Source organism: Hippocampus guttulatus, chromosome 10, assembly GCF_054856545.1.
Source record: "Hippocampus guttulatus isolate MCC_2025c chromosome 10, RoL_Hgut_1.0, whole genome shotgun sequence".
Lineage (NCBI taxonomy): Eukaryota > Metazoa > Chordata > Actinopteri > Syngnathiformes > Syngnathidae > Hippocampus > Hippocampus guttulatus.
The window spans coordinates 12,713,680-12,731,337 of record NC_141270.1 but is presented as its reverse complement, the minus strand read 5'-3'; the positions used below and the strand labels follow the sequence as shown (position 1 = coordinate 12,731,337).

Genomic DNA, 17,658 nt, shown 5'->3' with positions numbered 1-17,658 from the left:
TCATGAAGCTACGGTAAATTTGCCACAAAGAAAAGACGTCCCTGAACAGAGCCAATCGTGTTGAGGCCCGTGACCATTGTTACCATCTGCTCACTATTTCCTCTCCAGCAGATGATAATTGAAGCTGAAATCACTTTTCTTTCTTGCTTGAAGAGAGAGAGAGAGGGTCTGTCACTGAAGTCTCCGCCACAATAGTTAAGGCCCGTGTTTGTATTCTTTCTAGAGCTATTTGCCCTGCTTGGCTCCTGAAACATCTGCACCCCAGATCAATACGGACCATCTAATCACCTGACACACTTAATTAAAATCTCACAAGAGGCATCAAAGGGCATGGTGCCCGAAACGGGGGAATGTAGATGAGCCGCCAGTGGTGTGCTTTGCAGGGCCTTACGTACACAATAGAGGATGCTAAAAATCCTTCCTCATCTTTTGGTGAAAATAGGTCACTCTTGGCAGCTGAGGCTAATGTGTCCCAGGTCTGGCCTGTTGTCAAGCGTGCTGCTCATCGAATTTAACACCCTTTTGTGCCAGTGTCTCGGCACTAATCTGTCTTTTCACTGAGTGTTAAAATTAATTTGCAGTGATTTCTTTGAAAGCACACGCACCTCTTCAGAGACCTCAAACGGACGAGATGCCATTTGGAAGCCTTTGTCCTTGATCTTGCCCGCTCTAAACTCTCGTGACAGGAGCTTTGAGATGCCTGCCCGATGAGGCATCGCAGTGACCACCCTTGTCTGCCTGTGAAAAACATCCCATGACAAAACACCAACCTAGGCCAACAAACAATACCACGCACTAAATTCTGAATCTCCTCGAGTTAGAGTCCAGCTAACGTTGCTTGGTGATGCGCAGTGACGATAATCAGAGTTGGCTCAGAATTGACAGATAAAAACATAATTTGATTTCACATTATCTGCTCACCGCTTGTCTCAAAAGGGCATATCCGGAAAGGGGAACATGAGCAAAGTGAGATAACTTTATCAGAGTGTTTGGCAAAGACACAAAATGGTGTTCCCATGGGAAAAGTGGAGACACAAGTGTTTAGTGGCGCTTATTGAGAGAAAATGAGTCGCGGAGCGCCCTGGGGGAAGTCGCATCTCGTAAGGCAGGTTTCTAGTTGCCTATTGCAGTGGAGGCTGTGTACAGTCCGAGCAAGTTTCTCCCTTCGTTGGATCACATCCCTTGTCTTTTCATTCTTTCGGCCCCTTTTATCTTGCTTTATTTAATCTGTCCGTCTGTGTATATCTCGCCTACCCACTCAAACATAAACCATTTGCGCTGTTTTGCCTCTGGCCCTGAAACAAGAGCGGAGAAATGATGACATTTGTGATGGCTGATTGGCGACCGGGCCCTATAAAAGAGATAAACTTAGAAAGTTAATGGTGAGAGGCTGCAAAATAAGAGATGGAAAGCGTGGTTAAAAAAAAAAAAAGGTAAAACGAGAGAAAAACAGTTGACCGTGGGTGTGGTGTAAGAGTTCCTCTCATCCAATTAAACATCAATCACTTAGATCCAAGCGAGACAATCAGCCAATCTTAAACAAGTGACTTTGTTGAGCTTTGTAGCCACACCGACCGTGAGAACAGCTCTCATTCTCACAGTCAGAAAAACCCCTAAATGATTCGGTAATGGGTCGGTCTCCTGTCAGTAAACAATATTTGGTATCTGCTTATGTGTGTCCAAATTACTGTAAGACGTTTTCTTTTTATTGTCACTGATAAATACAACTGTTCAAGGCTCATTTCAATGTTTCACTTTTCCCATGCTAGTTTAGATCAAAGCAGTTTGAGAGACTTCTTCCCAACCCTCTTCCCCTAACCCCCACTCCTGTGCCCCCTCCTCACACTTCAACCCCCTAAACCACGTCTGCCCTGCTCCCGCTAATCATTGGTGGTCTCCTGACTGCTAACAGTAATTGATTAGGGAGTGGAGTACTGGTGGGGAAATAGAGGGGAAAGTTCAAACCACGAGTTCTCAAGGTCACTGCCCTCTTCTTCCCTCCACTAAACTCCTTTTCTCATGCTATTAAATATCAGCCACAAGGGAAGCTGCAAATATCTGGCACACTCTTGAAGTCTGACTTCCACGAATGTTTCAATGGTGGAAAACCAAAAGATATGCTCATAAATAAGAGCCTGTTATGATTGGAAGACACTGAAGTCGGAATTCTGACTGTCCAAGGCAAGGTCGTATTGGCTGCACACATGTCCGGACTTTCCGGATCTTGATGGTGAAGGAAAGTTGACTGTCACAGCAAGTGTAGAACATGTTATCCACGTAGAGAGAGGTGAGGGTGTTCTCCATGTTAAGAGCTAAGGACCAGAGTGTTGATGTTGGCTTAATGTTTTTTTGGGGGCCATTCAGACTCACTTAAAGAAGACTTGGACACTCCAGGACCTATGTGTGAGCATTTAGAGCAGCTCAGCAAAAAAAACAAAAACATGACGTCCATTAAGGCAGAATCCAAGGAGAGAATCAAACAAATCCCGTTGAGGCCGAGTTAAACACAAATGATTGGGATTGTTTGAAATTTACATCGTCACTGTGGGAGTAGAGACTAATGGCTTTCTGTGTCTGTCTCACTCATTTCTCCGAGAAGTGGCCCCAGGCAATAGCAGCTGTGTTGCATTCATCTTTGTCTGCTGTATCTGTCTCCTAGCATTTCTCATAAGGATCTCAGTTTTCATAAATTTGTCAGTTTGGTCGCTTGATTTTCATCTGATTTCAAACATTAGCCATAAAACGAGGATGGGGACATTAATCTTACATACATCTCTTTAGTTTCTTTACCCCTTGGATATATTAAAACAGCATGTAAAAAGGATTATGACAAAACTTGATACATTTTCAAATAGTGGATCAAGATATCATGAAAGCCGGCTTTAAAGGGCTGCGAATGAAAAGCACTTGTGTGGTTTAACTCTATACAGACTTGTGAATACCAGAGGAGGTGGTTCTAAGTAGTGGTGGGCTCTGGTTTATGTTTCTGTCCTGTCAGTGTTGGAAGCCTGCTCTCTTCTGCCCTCCTCTGCTGGGCATGCAGTATTGATTGCTAGTATAGATTCAATTTAAATTCCTTCATATATGGTGCGATCTATTTCGAACTGCCTCATATTTGATAAAATAGCTTTCATCTGTTCCCTGGTTGCAACATTCCTCACAGCACCAATTGTGCTTTGACCGCTGTGAAGTTCTTCCGTTTCTTTGCTTTGTTGTGGTATATTCTAATGTGAGGTAAACTGAACACACATAGTTTCCCATTAGCATCAGAGATGTTATGGGAGGAAAACCACCCAGTCTCTGGACTAATGCTGGTATCTCCCTGAAAGTACCGACATGTGCTGCAAGTAAAATAAACAAGTTACCCATCTCATGTTATGTTAGAAAATAAATCAATACATATGATACTATATTATGTTATAATAATTCCTGTCATTGCCAAACAAAACTGAATACAGTTATATTGGCCAGTGCATGAATTACTACCACAGGGCAGATTTTTGTTTTTAGTACCACGCCTACTGCATGAAAACAGCTGGGATCGGCTCCAGGACACCCCTGACCCTCGTGAAGCGGTTCGGATAATGGATGGATGAAAATAGTGCAGATACAAGTCCAATTCAGGCAGACATATTTAGGACCGCTTATTCGATTCAGGGTCACAGGGAGATGGAGCCTTCGCTGTAACAAAAGTCTTTAAATTTACAGTCAATAAACAAAAGTATCTTACTGTTTTTTAAAATAATCACTTTAAATACATTCCGCTTCTTTATGAAGTCCCTAGTGAGGGGAAAATGAAGCTTCAAATTTGCTTCATGAACCAGTTGTGTGTGTGTGTGTGTGCGTGTGTGTGTGTGTGTGTGTGTGTGTGTGTGTGTGTATGTGTGTATAGCAGCACACGCGTACCAGCACTGATTTCTTGATTGGGAGGAATGTCGGCGCCATTTAACTGTCGTTGCTGGACATCCCCGGGCGCTTGTGTCTTGCGCCTGAAGTAGGCAGCATTTTCACAGCCTCACTTTGTTCAGCGAAAAGGTCGGTGCTGATGGACAGTGTGCGGCTGGATGGATGCATGGATTGAGGAGCCGACAACGAGAAGAAAGGAGCGTCAGCGCAGAGCGCCGATGCGTATGTGGAACTGGGAGTCGCGGCTTGGAATTGAAGCGGACTTACATGGGACAGGAGAAGAGAGCCAATCTCTCTTTTTCATTAATGGATGCTACAGCTTCTTGTTGCTTTCAAGCTTAGCTTGTAGCAGACGTGTGCACATTGCAGCATGTCAGTGCGGACTACCTTTCCTCTCTTAGTCACCATCCGACTACATTTCTCAAGCCCAAATGACATCCCGATGTCGCTGCTGTAGATCCTGGTTGTGTGGATCAGGGAGTCTATGTCCCTTTCGCTCTTAGCATACAGCTTTATGTCATCCATGTAGAGGAGGTGACTGATCGTAGCTCCATTTCTGAGGCGGTATCCATAGCCTGTCTTGGTGATTACTTGGCTTAGGGGGTTCAGTCCTATGCAGAACAGCAGTGGGGGGAGTGCATCACCTTGGTATATGCCACATTTGATGGACACTTGGGTAAGTGGCTTGCCATTGGCTTCAAGTGTGGTTTTCCACATCCTCATCGAGTTCGCAACGAAGGCTCTTAGGGTCCTGTTCACCTTATACAACTCCAAGCATTCAGTGATCCATGTATGTGGCATCGAGTCATAGGCTTTCTTGTAATCAATCCAGGCTGTGCACAGGTTGGTACGTCGGGACCTGCAGTCTTGTGCGACTGTTCTGTCTACCAGGAGCTGATGTTTGGCTCCTCTGGTATCTCTACCATTCTGTGCTTCGCTCATGTATTGATCCATGTGTCCACTTATCTTAGCCGCAATGATGCCTGACATGAGCTTCCATGTTGTGGAGAGACAGGTTATTGGCCGATAGTTGGACGGGACTGCACCCTTTGAGGGATCCTTCATGATCAGGATCGTTTGCCCTTCGGTTAGCCATCCTGGGTGAGTTCCATCCCTCAGCAGCTGGTTTATTTGTGCTGCTCGGCGCTCATGGAGTGCTGTGAGTTTCTTTAGCCAGTAGGTGTGGACCATGTCCGGGCCTGGTGCTGTCCAGTTCTTCATATCTGAGACTCTTTCCTGTATGTCTGCCACTGTTATGGTAACTGGGTTCTGTTCAGGGAGGTTGCTGTGCTCCTCTCTCAGGGTCACCAGCCATTGTGCACTGCTGTTATGTGCAACCTCCTTCTCCCATATGCCTTTCCAGTACCTTTCAGTTTCCAGTCTTGGTGGGTCAGCTCTGTTGTTAGGACCCTGCCACTGAGCGTACACTTTCGCAGGTTGTGTTGCGAACAGCCTGTTTATTCGTCTGGCCTCATTCTCTTTCGTGTACCGCTTTAGGCAGCTGGACACGGCTTGGAGCCTTTGTTTGGCAGTTTCGAGTGCTTCAGGTATGGTCATCTGGATGTACCTCTCGGATATCGGCCTTTTCATCACACCTCTCTGGGCCTTCGTCAATTGACTCACATCTTTCCGAGCCGCCTTGATCTTAGCCTCCAAGCGTCTTTTCCATGGTGGGTAACGTATCTCATGGCTTCCATGGTTGCTCTTATAGCCAAGCATCTCGTGGATCACTGATGCTGAAGCGTATATCAGCTCATTGGTTTCCGTGATCGTTATGGTAGGGATCGCCCTCAGTGCTGCATTCACACTTTCCATGAGACTTTCAGGTGGTACTTCACATAGCCGTTGTAATCGGTTTCTAGGTTGCCCAGATTTCATTCTCGCCATGATCTTAGCTTTCAGGTCAGTTGCTGCCTCGCTCAGCATTTCATTCATTGGGGCTGGCCTCCCAATCTCATCATCTGCATTCATTGGGGCTTGCCTCCCAATCTCTGGTATGACCTCCTCCTCTGATCTGGCAGCCTGGGGCCCTTCACCATGGAACCTGCGTTGTACCTCATCAATCTCAAGTTGTGACAGCAGTTGCCGTTTGTGGATGTTGGAACACTGAGCTACTAGCTGTTTTGTGGTCAACCGTGACTGTGGGTTTCGAAGTAACCATTTAGCCCACATTCTCTGCATGTAACCCCTCTGACTAGGGTTGCTTGAGTAGTAGCATTCCAACAGAGCCATGTTATCGCATCTCACCCATCTCCGCTTTGTTCCGGTAGCCCATTTTTCATCAAGTTGCTCTTGTTCCCCAGCACCTGACGCAGACCTTGTTTGGCCGGGCGACGTCTGAGTCGGCATGCCGTTCGTTTTATTGTCTCTCATCATTGTATGAGGTAGGCATTAGCATGAAGAATCTTGCCCAAGGTTGGTGTTATGTGCTCTTTTTTTTTTTTTTGCCCCAAGCGGGATTCGAACCACCGTCTCCTGTACGCCAAACCGATGCCTTACCAACTATCCAACTTATAACTATCCAGCCGCTTTATATATATACATATATATAGATATTGCTCCTCTAGATAGCACTGTTGGTTTAAACAAAGGGGTCTATGAAATGGCAGGCCAGTGTGCTCTCAGCTAACAGATAGTTCTGAGGAGTCAAAAAAATACAGCAACTAGTTCATGAAGCAAATCTGAAGCTTCATTATCCCATCACTTTCATCGCCTTGCATTAAAAGTAGCCACAGGGATGGCAAAGACACAGAATGGCACATGGTTTGGCGAATAGAAGACGAAAGACACAAAGGTGGGAACACCAGATATTTATCAAATTATACAATATTGCGCCATTTCTCAACCAATATCTCAAAATGGGCTCTTGGAGGTACACTTCAAACTGCTACTTGTTTTCAGTTGGCACAGACAGACAAATAGTGTTATGTGCATACATGTTGTTGGATGCATTTGATAGGCGTAAATTGGCTTATCATACAGCAGACAACAGGATTGGGCATGTATAGGATCTGGAGCCATAGGGTTTCTTCAGCCAAGCATCCGCCGGCCCATATTCTCATACTGTTAAACTGCCAGTGGATGACCCATGGGGAAACTGAACACTCCCTAGTAAGAGTAATCACTTCACAAGTCCACACAAAACAATAAAACATTTGCTCAAAATGAATCAAACCCCATTGCAAATGCCGCAGAGGTAACAAACTTGCAAGACTCAAAAAATTTCGAAATTTCTCACTAGAACTTAACAGCAGCCATTCGTTTGTAAAATGTATTTAAAGTTATACATTTGAAAGATTTACAATTTCATCTATCGCTTTGCATTTTGCAGCCCTTTGAAAGACATGTTGTCCACATGATGATGATGATGATGCTTAACATATCAAAGGACACTTATGCGACCCTCCATTCATTTCAAGTGCTCACCTGGCCAGCAGTGTGTAAAATGTTTTCCCTTAGCAACCCATGTTGCAAATGAGTGTTTGGGTTGCAGATGCTTCATCTTCCCAGAGAGAATTTTATCCCGCTGTGCAGGGTCGGGAATTTTCTCAGGGGTCTGTTAAACTGGTAAGCAACCAGGAGTTGCTTCGGGAGTCATTGTCATGGAAAGTCCAGTTGCGAATTCCAAGTTACGGCAGACTCGTTGGTTTCCAAGGAGAACTCAGCATCTTTCTCATAGGGTCTTCTGTTGTTCATGCTTGCAAGGTGAAGAGCGGGATCAGTCGCAGGAACAGGAGATGATAAATGGTGACACTGTACATGTGGATCAAAGGGGATCGGGAAATCGGGAGACTATCCACATTACAGTGGAGGATCTGGGGATAGTTAACACCAGTTTTGGTATGTTTGAGGAAGAGCCCGTGACTCTGAGAAGCAACATGGGACGCTCGGCTAGCTCTGTGTCAGCCTGCCCAAGGGTGCGAAAGAAGAAACCACTGCAGCATCTCTCGTCTCTGCCCCTTCAGCCTCGAGCGAGACAAAATCACACTCCTAACAGCTGGGAAGAGAATGAAGATGAAGAAGAGGACCACTTTCTGTTTGGAAGTGGCAATGACAGCACCCCTGCTTCTGGGAGCCTCTCGGTGCACTGTGAGATCAATTTGATTCCACCCACTCCATCTGATGTTATTGATGAGGATCAGTTCTTTGATATGAATTCAGAGGAGAGTGTGGTCTACACTGCAGAGAGTGATGGTTGCTTTGCTGCCAGAGACAATGAGGAGAATGAGGCGACGCTGGGATTGACAATGACTGAGAGTGAGATGATTGTTGTGGATTCCGAGGAGGACAAACGCGGTCAGTTGGCAGAAGAGAGGGAGACAATAAAAGATAAAGATGGGGATGAACAAAAAACAAAGGCAAATTTGTTTCATGTTTATCAGGTGGATCCCCTACCCGTGCTCCCCCAGAAACGTGAGTTTAACTCTGTTAACAACTCCGGTGATTTTCAAGAGTAGAGCAAATATGATTCAAGTTCAATGTATGTCTTTTAATGAGGCAGCACTGCGAATTTTAGCCAAACCACAACACGAAGCACGAAACCTATAAAGGGAGCCTCTATTAAAACCATAGCAGTAAGCTACCTTTGCTTTTTACACGCAAGTTAGAAAAAGTGCTTTATTGTTACACCTGCATATTCTGATCGTCGCGGCTCATTCCACAAAACAGTATTCAAAATTTAGCTTGACAGTTGTACAGCATTGTGATTATTTCCAGTCATGCAGAACTGCACAACATAGTGGGAGGTCTTTCTTCAACTACACGATAATATAGTTAAATAACACCCCCACTGAGGTTAGGTTGTCATTGTGCAAAATGACACAAAAATTACTTCCGCAACACTTTGCGATGTGCTAAAGCAGACTACATCTTGATAGCGTGCTTTCATAACAGATGCCGCTGTAACATAGCTCTTTACAGAGCATTTAACATAAAAAAAGAAAAGGAATAAACTTTTGGGTATCTTAAGATCCAATAGAATTTTTACTTGGTTATTCAGGGCAAATTCTTTGTGAATAATGCATAAAATTAATTTTACTCTCAATTGTATTGAGGGGTGGGATCTATAGGATGCCAATTCAAATCAGGGTTGTTCGGTTTGAAAGGAAGTCTGTACTCAAATCTTTGTCGCAAAAAAAAAAAAGTAATCAGCACAAATGTTTACGAAGAGACACTAGAAATATGACAAGCGCAGCAGACTGCGTTTTTGTTCACTGTACAGGGTTACAAGCAGAGCAGATGTCATGTAGCAGATGGTGGAAGGCTGAGGTTACAACCATTAGAGACTTGACTTGAAGATTGTCTCGAAAGAACATCACCAATAAGAATTTTAGTAATAGTAGCAGTGGGTTTCATTTGAACCAGGCTGAACATTTCTGTATATATTTTTTAATGTCTTTCAGGCAACTTCAATAGTGGAATACAACTTTTGCCTTTCACTGAGCTCAACTTGGGTGAGTTTTATTTTTTTTTTTTGGACACATGTACTAAGTAAGTATTTGTATTCACATTTAAAAGGTCTGTTTCCATTTGGAACAAGAGAGGCGAGGTAAACGGCACCAGATGATGGTCGACATCATCCAGCTGTTGAGCTGCGTTCCCCATTCAGATGAAATTGCAGTCATTATGAGACATCGCTACGTTGCCTCCAACACCTCCTTTGGGAGTAGCAGAAGTTCCCCTTTGTTTGAATCCCATTTTAGCTATTGTGCGTGTAGTCTTAATGCTTGGCTCGACCGATGGTTCCCAGGTTTTGAGTTCCTGTGACTCAGCATGCTCTCCTCCCTCAGTTGTCACTCAATGAGCGCTTTCTTTTCTCTCAAATCAGCGGAGGGTAATGATACTGAAAGAAAGCCATCACGTACATCCACTAACAGGGATTCTCCATCATCAGGGAATAAGTGACTCTATTGCATGGCATGGTAACGGCACAGAAATGGCAAATATCAATCACACAACCATATTAAAAAAAAAAAAAAAAGATTTAGGTTAGGGCAGCCCAGTGTTCGAATGGTTAGCGCGTCGACCTCACAGTGCAGAGGTACCGGGTTCAATTCCAGCACCGGCCTCCCTGTGTGGAGTTTGCATGTTCTCCCCCCGGGCCTGCGTGGGTTTTCTCCGGGTACTCCGGTTTCCTCCCACATTCCAAAGACATGATTCTAAATGACTCTAAATTGTCCTTCGGTATGGCTGTGAGCACGGATGGTTGTTCGTCTCTGTGTGCCCTGCGATTGGCTGGCAACTGGTTCAGGGTGTCCCCCGCCTACTGCCTGAAGACGGCTGGGATAGGCTCCAGCACCCCCCGCAACTGGATGGATGGATTTAGGTTAAAAAAAAAAGAGGATCCAAAATGATTTTACCCATAATTTCAAATGCAGCATTTGAAGCATTTACACAAACACCAACAAATAGAAGAAGGCATAGGCATTGAATTTCAAAATTAAGATTGCATATACATTTTAGGACGAGCTGTATATTGAAGATTTTCCCATCAGTATTCCGTTGCCATGTACAGTATAGTATTGTCATCGGCATGTGCTTGCTTGTCAGAAGGATGATGCAAAAATTGCTTCTATACTAAAGTATTTGGATAAAACCGTTGCAATTGTCAATAATACACCACCTGATATACATTCAACAGTAACTTCTCAGGGGATGATCGTTTCGGCTCACTTCAGGCTCCTATATTACAAAGATGGGTATTTATGACAATTTGGTGCTGATCCATTAACTGCATCAACCAAAGTGTTGAGTGTCTTTGGATGGATGACATATCACACAGCCGATTGCTCAATGTGTCTGTGTGTATTGGCAAGCAAGGACACAATGCTGACTCGTTTCGGGAGTCAGACTTCACGCCTGCTTTTGACATGTCCTGACGGAGTCTGCACCGTCTGGGAACAACGGCCATCTCTCCTTTGCTACAAATTTCACCCTATAAGGCAACAACGAACTCTGTCGCTGAGCCTGCCCAAAATGTTCTGTCCTCTTGTTTTAGTTGGACCCACACAAGATAGAGACTGTGTGAAGTCTGTGCATGACTGTGGTAGGGCTGTGGGTGGATAGCTACCCTCCATTTGCTATTTCTCCATCTTGAGATCATTGTGCAATGCTTGGTGAAAAGAAGTCATAGAGCAAGACAGGAAAGGGAGTTTCAAAGAATTTTTCACCCAGTCTGGTCTGAGGTGACCCAACAGAGGAGAGAAGGCATGTGGTTTTCTTGGCTGTCGATTTGTCGTTTTGACCTTGCTTACGGACTCCCAGGCCAGCCAGGTGATGAAGAGAGTGCCAGCTAACTTGCCCCCTCCTTCTCTTCCTCCTGTCTCTCCTGGACCCAGACCATATTCCTTCGCTGACACACATAAACCCATTAAGTGTCTTATCTGATGCTAACCACATCTGCCCTCCTACCTACGTCAAACTAGCCTTTCAAGAATCCTGAAATGGAAAACGCGTTCCGTAAATTAAGCTGAATAAATTATGTAAACAATTCAAAAGGCTACTGTTCACTAAGTTCTAAAAGTTGGACTCTCACTTCTTCAAGCAAATTAAATAACATTTCAGCTTGGAATCATATTGGCATATTATCTTCATTGGCAGAATTGATTTCTTTTCTTTTGACAATTACTGGATATGCTCTGTAGCAATAGTTGGGCGCAGACCATTTTCTGTTTTAGCACGACTGTGCCCAGTGCACAATGCAAAGTCCACAAAGATATGCTCGCAAATGTTTAGTGTTCAAAAAAAGTACCCCAAAATCATCACATGCCATTCGAATGAATAACAACAGAGATTGTGAGCCAAAACACCCTCAGTGAACTCTGTCCTCAAAAAACGTTCCTCTGGATGAATGTATTCAAAATCCCATGGACACGCAATCTTACAGTAATTTGTTGCTAGTTAGGGCTCAATATTTGTTAAATATAAGCAGACGTTGGCAAACCTGCCAACGTGATGTCATACAATAAACGGCGATCCAAAAACTAAAGTGTAGTGCAACATTAGAGGCACAATTTTCAGGAAAAGTCATGACATCACATATTGTATCATTATGCACTAGAATGTTTCATTTTTTGCATTATGTTTTGGGGGAAAAGACACGTTAGCCCTTGAAAGGTTTATTTACCTGAAAAATGTTGGTTGGACTCTTGGTTGTTTTGGTAGCAGACAAATATGAAACTTGCAAGATGACCATGTGATATTTGCAAAATGAAGGAATGTTCAGTTCTCTGGGAAGGAATTTGAGTTGTCAAAAAAGTACGTCATCAGCTAGATGTTATTTTCTGACTCGCTGCCAAGCAATCCCATCAAGCGTTGTCTCTCGGCGGCAATGGATTTTCTACAAACAATATAGAAAAAAGGGGAAAAAAGACACAAAACACACAAAATGGCATATACTTGCTTTCTCCCTCATGTTTTTCTTAACTGACTAACCAGACTGCATTTATTAATGAAAATGTTTGTTTGTACTTCGACATAGATGACTTGAGCAACGGTGATGTGAGCTGCTCTGGCATGCTGAAGACTGCTATTGGCCTGCCTCCTCTTAAGGCTCCCACAATGGATGCATTTACTCACCAGAGGGTATGAAGCCCAAGCACTGCATCTCTTTGCCCATAACGTCACATGTTCTCTGTACAGACCCACGCATGTTTCGCTAATTGTACTTGTCATTGGGACAGCAAGTTCACATTTGCACAACTTGGCCAGACAAGCAAACCCATCCTTGTTCTGGGCTCCCAACAACAACAAGGCTCCACGTGGTAGTGTTTGCAAATAATCACAAAACCTATTTTTCTCATGGATTAATTGCCTGCTAAACCTTCCTCTGATACTTGATCAAAACCCTGCTGAAATCTGCTTTCTTTTACCCCTACTTGTTAGTACACACTTAATCAATCAGCGCTTTAGAAGAAATAGGAGACAATTCAATTCAATTAATATTCTGGACTAATTTCATTACACTCACTCATTTGCTGCCAATGGCTTTGCCTCCTCCTCTAGCCAAAAGCATGTGCAACTGAATGTCATTGTGAGGTAGTTAAGTCATCAAGTTGACTAGTCTGTACAACCCTTGTCTGTTTTGTTACTGTTGTAGAGGCCAATGACTCGCTCCTGCAGTTTAGTGGACACACAAACTGGGAGTGCCGCTTTTCACACATTAACCCAGACGTCAGACCAGCAACAGCAAGGGAAGAGGTCGCCACGGCAACGACGTACAACCGTTGGTGGGTCTTTCGTGGTTTTATTAAAGACCAATTATTTCATCACACCATATTTAAACCGTGGCACTGTGTGTTCTTTCAGCATCATGTGTTCCCAAATCTAAGGACCAGAATGGAAAATTCCCTGAGAAGGTACTGTGTACCATCAGTGCAGGGCCTTCAGGGTGGCATCAGCACCCGACCCAGATCCACTGCAATTACAGATTATGTTCTGTTTATATTTCCTACCTCTATGGAGCTCTCAAAGCGACGGCTCTGAAAATAGTGTCAGTATTTCAATCTTACGGTCTAGGTAGGATTTGGAGAGTACTGGTACGATTTTCTGCATCAGCAAGATGTGCGCACAAATTTTAAATACTCTCTGCAATTCTTATCTCAAGTCATGATCACCACTCGCATGTGATTTATGATAGCTGAGTGTGGGGTGTGTTTATTTTGTTCTTCTTATAATTATTATTACAACCATCGATCCATTTTCCGATCCGCTTATCCTCACAAGGGTCACGGGGATGCTGGAGCCTATCCCAGCTGTCGTCGGGCAGTAGGTGGGGGACACCCTGAACCAGCTGCCAGCCAATCGCAGGGAACACAGAGACGCACAACCATCCACGCTCACACTCACACCAAGGGACAATTTAGAGTGTTCAATCAGCCTGCCATGTGTGTTTTGGGAATGTGGGAGGAAACCGGAGTACCCACAGAAAACCCACACAGGCCCGGGGAGAACATGTAAACTCCACACAGGGAGGCCTGAGCTGGAATTGAACTGGGTACCTCTGCACTGTGAGGTAGACGCGCTAACCACTGGGCCGCCCATTATTAGTATTGTTATTATTATTGTTTTTATTATATTTATTATTACATTTATTTACATTTGGATCAAAAACACAACCGTTTCTTCACACAAGCATTTTTTATGTGAGTGAAAGTTTTGGAACATGTGAATAACAGGTGCGTTGTTGCCCAGTTGTGTCCTATTACGATAATTATTCAAACAATACTTAACACGCTCAGTCTCTGCCCATAACAAAATGAATGTATACAAGTTAAAGGCGTAACCACCAAAGCGCAGTGCTGTTTATTGATGAAAATGTGAAAAATAATTGTGAAGCAGAAGGGAAGATGGAAACTCAATCAGAGCCATTTCACAAACATTTGGAATGTCCTGAAAAAAAACCCTACTGGGGTACTAACAGATGTCAAATGAGTATACAATGGAAAACAACAGTGGTTTATGATAGAAACAATGGGAAAGCCATAAATGAGGGCCCAAAACATGGACTGACATCAGTAGCAACCGCCAAAGGGCAGCAGTGCAGTTGTCACCATCTAGGGTTTGCAGAAGACGTCATGAACAATAGCAGGCTGTAAAGCACAAGACGCAAAGAAGAGGTGGAAAGCCAGCTAGAATTTGACCAACGCAAAAGTAAAGAGATAAGCATTAGAAAAATCTGAAGGAAAGTTGTGTGGATTGATGAGACAAAGATGAACCCTTACCAAAGTGACAAGAAGGCTAATGATTTGCTGAACAAAAGGATCTGTTTATGATCCAAAATATCAACAACCACCACCAACTAATCTGTGAAATTTGGTGCAGATAATGTTATGCCTCGTGGTTGTCGAGCTTCTTGTGCCACTTGAATCATAAATCTTCAATGATGGCAGCAGCAAAATTATCATTTTGTCAAACAAACAAGTGAGAGTGCCAGATCCTTCATTATGCAAAAAGACCCATAACACATGGCCAAAACAACAAAGAACTTCAATAGGGCAAAGAAGTGGACCTTAGCCCGATAGAGCATACAGCTCACATGGTAAACAGGAGGTAAGTAAGCCCCAAAACAAACAAGAACTTAAAGGGACTGTGGTTAGAGCCCAGAAAAGCATTGGAAAACAAAAATACAAATGTTTGGTGGGGTCAGTGAGTCACAATCTCGATGGAATTGTTGCAAGGCAAAAATATTTGCAATTACATTTCTGCCTTGAGATACAAGTGAGCCGACTCACGAGTGCTTCCAAGATCTGACCGGTCATTTCTTGCTTGGACTTGCACAAAATTGAGATACGAGTGCTGTATCGTGGTGAACTCAACTCACCTCACAATAAGCGGCCCTTTGGGCAAATAATGAACAATTATTCAAGATGTTATGTTAGCCTCACATTAGTTTTACTTTAAAACTAAACATAACACAATGGGAATTACAAATGGTGCATTTAAAACAAAGCATTTATAGATCCATAGATCCAGATGGAAATACCTGGAAATGAAGGCTGAGCTGTTGATCTCGTTCATCATTCATCTTTTGACGTGAAACCCAAAGATTTTCAGTCAACAGCCAAATGGCCTGATACTTTTGCACTGTATTGTTGATACAGCCATCTGTATTCCTCAAACAGCCGCAGTTCATCTCACAAATTCACAAAGCAAACGGGCCATTGAATGGAATGACAACTATGCAATCATTTTAACTGTGTTGGACATTATCCACAGGTTGGAAAGCACATTAGTCATGAGTCGCAGGTATGAACACTCTCCTCTTCACCCTCCAGACTGTGAACAGGCAGGAGGCCAAATCTCTCAGGGAGCGAAACACAAATGAGATATGCCAGTGGTTCACAAGCATTGGACTGCAAAAATGTCTCCCTTTCATCCAAGGTAAGACGCGAGCCTCAGTGGTCTGACGCCCCTACCGACCCTGTGGCTGCAAAACAAAGCCAGAGAGTGAAATAACTTCTTCAAAGAAAAACTCTGGTGTGATAGATTTCGATTTATTAGAGCGTTTACAGCATGCAACCAAAACTTGAATTCCTGAATAACAACTCATCCAAGCCTTTGTGACGATACAATAGATTTGCTCCAGTTGATTTTCCTTCCAATTTAAAATCTGATGCCACAGTATATTAATAGAGTTTCATTTATTATTAGAAAAATATCACATTGCAAAATGTTTTTCGGGAGACTGGAACCGATTAAAATTCATTTCCAAAGATTTTATGGTACGAGCCACGGAATGAATCAAATTCATATCCCAAGGCACCATTGTACACAATATATATCAACGATTAAATTATATTTTACGACAAAACAATGATACTATTGAAGTAAAGCTAGCATATTTTAAAACCAGATCACAATGACATTTCATTCCATGGAAATGGATCAAAAATATGTTTGCTTTTAGGCATTTAATCAAAGGAGTATTGATTAATGTTTAAAATATTGACGAAATGGAATGGAGTCATGGCCCCTCCTCATGTGCATTGCATAAAACGCATGTCTTGCAGAGGCAAATTTGTGTGGAGCAGACATAGCAGCAATAGATGTCGACATCCTGGACACCCTTCACATCAACACACTAAAAGACAAGGAGCAGCTCCTGTCTGCCATATATAATGAGCTGCACCCACCCAGCAATCCTGGTACGCTTCCAACACAACACGATTAATGTTTCAACACATTTGAAGTGTACTGAATGTTTACTTTCCGGTAGAATTCTTCGGTTATAATCATGTAGAAACGTTCATGCCAATGATCAAATCCAAGTCCGCCCCACACGTCAACTGTCTGAGCATGAACCGACCGTCACTTAAGATAAGGTACAGTCCGTCTCATTAACCCCGATGCACATTTACATCGTCAACCTATTTCTATATACAGCGTATTTTTTTTATCCCACTCCCAGACACAACAACCAAAACTCCATGGCACAAAGGTTACAGTTGATCGAGGTGACTATTAATGGTAAGTAATGGATGGGGTTGGAAGTCTTAGCTGATGAAATTGAGAAGATTGGAAATTGCAGACCTTTTGAGCCTTGATATATGATGTATATCAAGGGTATATTATATATACACACCAATCTCTGGGTTGGGAAATGACCATTCTCCCACCAAGCCATGCCATGCGAGCAAATTTTCTTCAATATAAAAATATACGTTGGTTGTTGATAACGTGTTTCCAAAATTTTTGTTTGGTGGAACCCCTGAGATAACCTTGGCCACTCCATGGCTCCTCCCTAAGGATAAAAGTCTAGCTCCGCCCCTGCCTGCCCCCTTGAGAGTCATACACTGATTCTGAAAGCACCCCCATTTCCGATAGCGTACATTAAATGTTAAACTGGGATATTGTTACGGATATCATACAGAATCGCAATTTGTAGAGAGCTGACAAGAAAAATGGCATTGTATTCATTGTGGTTGTGTGATTCAGGAGGACAATATTCTCTGTCGATATGGATTGTAATTAAAGGAAACAGCATGTTAGTTTAGTGGTTAGCATGTCCGCCTCACAGTGAGGTTTGGAGTTGAAATCTCGTCTCTGGACTTCCTGGGTGGAGTTTGCATGCTCCCCCGGTGCTGGTGTGGGATTTTTCAGAGTACACTGGCTTTGTTCCACATTCTGAAATATGCATGCAATTTATTTGAAATCATCCATGTGTGGTAATGCAAATGTGAGTAGTTCAGTGTCTGCATTGGCCATGCGACTGGCTGGTGACCGGGCCAGGCTGCAACCCACCCGACCTCCAAA

At 43.4% G+C, this 17,658-nt stretch overlaps 1 protein-coding gene across 3 annotated transcripts in view; it reads left to right on the top strand.

Moving 5' to 3' along the window:
• LOC147199309 (uncharacterized) overlaps window positions 1-17,658 on the top strand; it is a 32,285-nt gene that overhangs the window by 6,736 nt on the left and 7,891 nt on the right. Inside the window, exons 1-9 of one of the 3 annotated variants that reach the window (XM_086122709.1) lie at window positions 7,509-8,319; window positions 9,309-9,359; window positions 12,386-12,489; window positions 13,004-13,133; window positions 13,213-13,262; window positions 15,681-15,786; window positions 16,416-16,559; window positions 16,634-16,727; window positions 16,814-16,872. In XM_086122709.1, coding sequence (XP_085978835.1) covers window positions 7,509-8,319; window positions 9,309-9,359; window positions 12,386-12,489; window positions 13,004-13,133; window positions 13,213-13,262; window positions 15,681-15,786; window positions 16,416-16,559; window positions 16,634-16,727; window positions 16,814-16,872 — 1,549 coding nt within the window. Of the gene's footprint in view, window positions 1-7,508; window positions 8,320-9,308; window positions 9,360-12,385; window positions 12,490-13,003; window positions 13,134-13,212; window positions 13,263-15,680; window positions 15,787-16,415; window positions 16,560-16,621; window positions 16,728-16,813; window positions 16,873-17,658 lie in introns of those variants that run through there. The other 2 variants (XM_086122710.1, XM_086122711.1) reach the window with 2 other exon arrangements.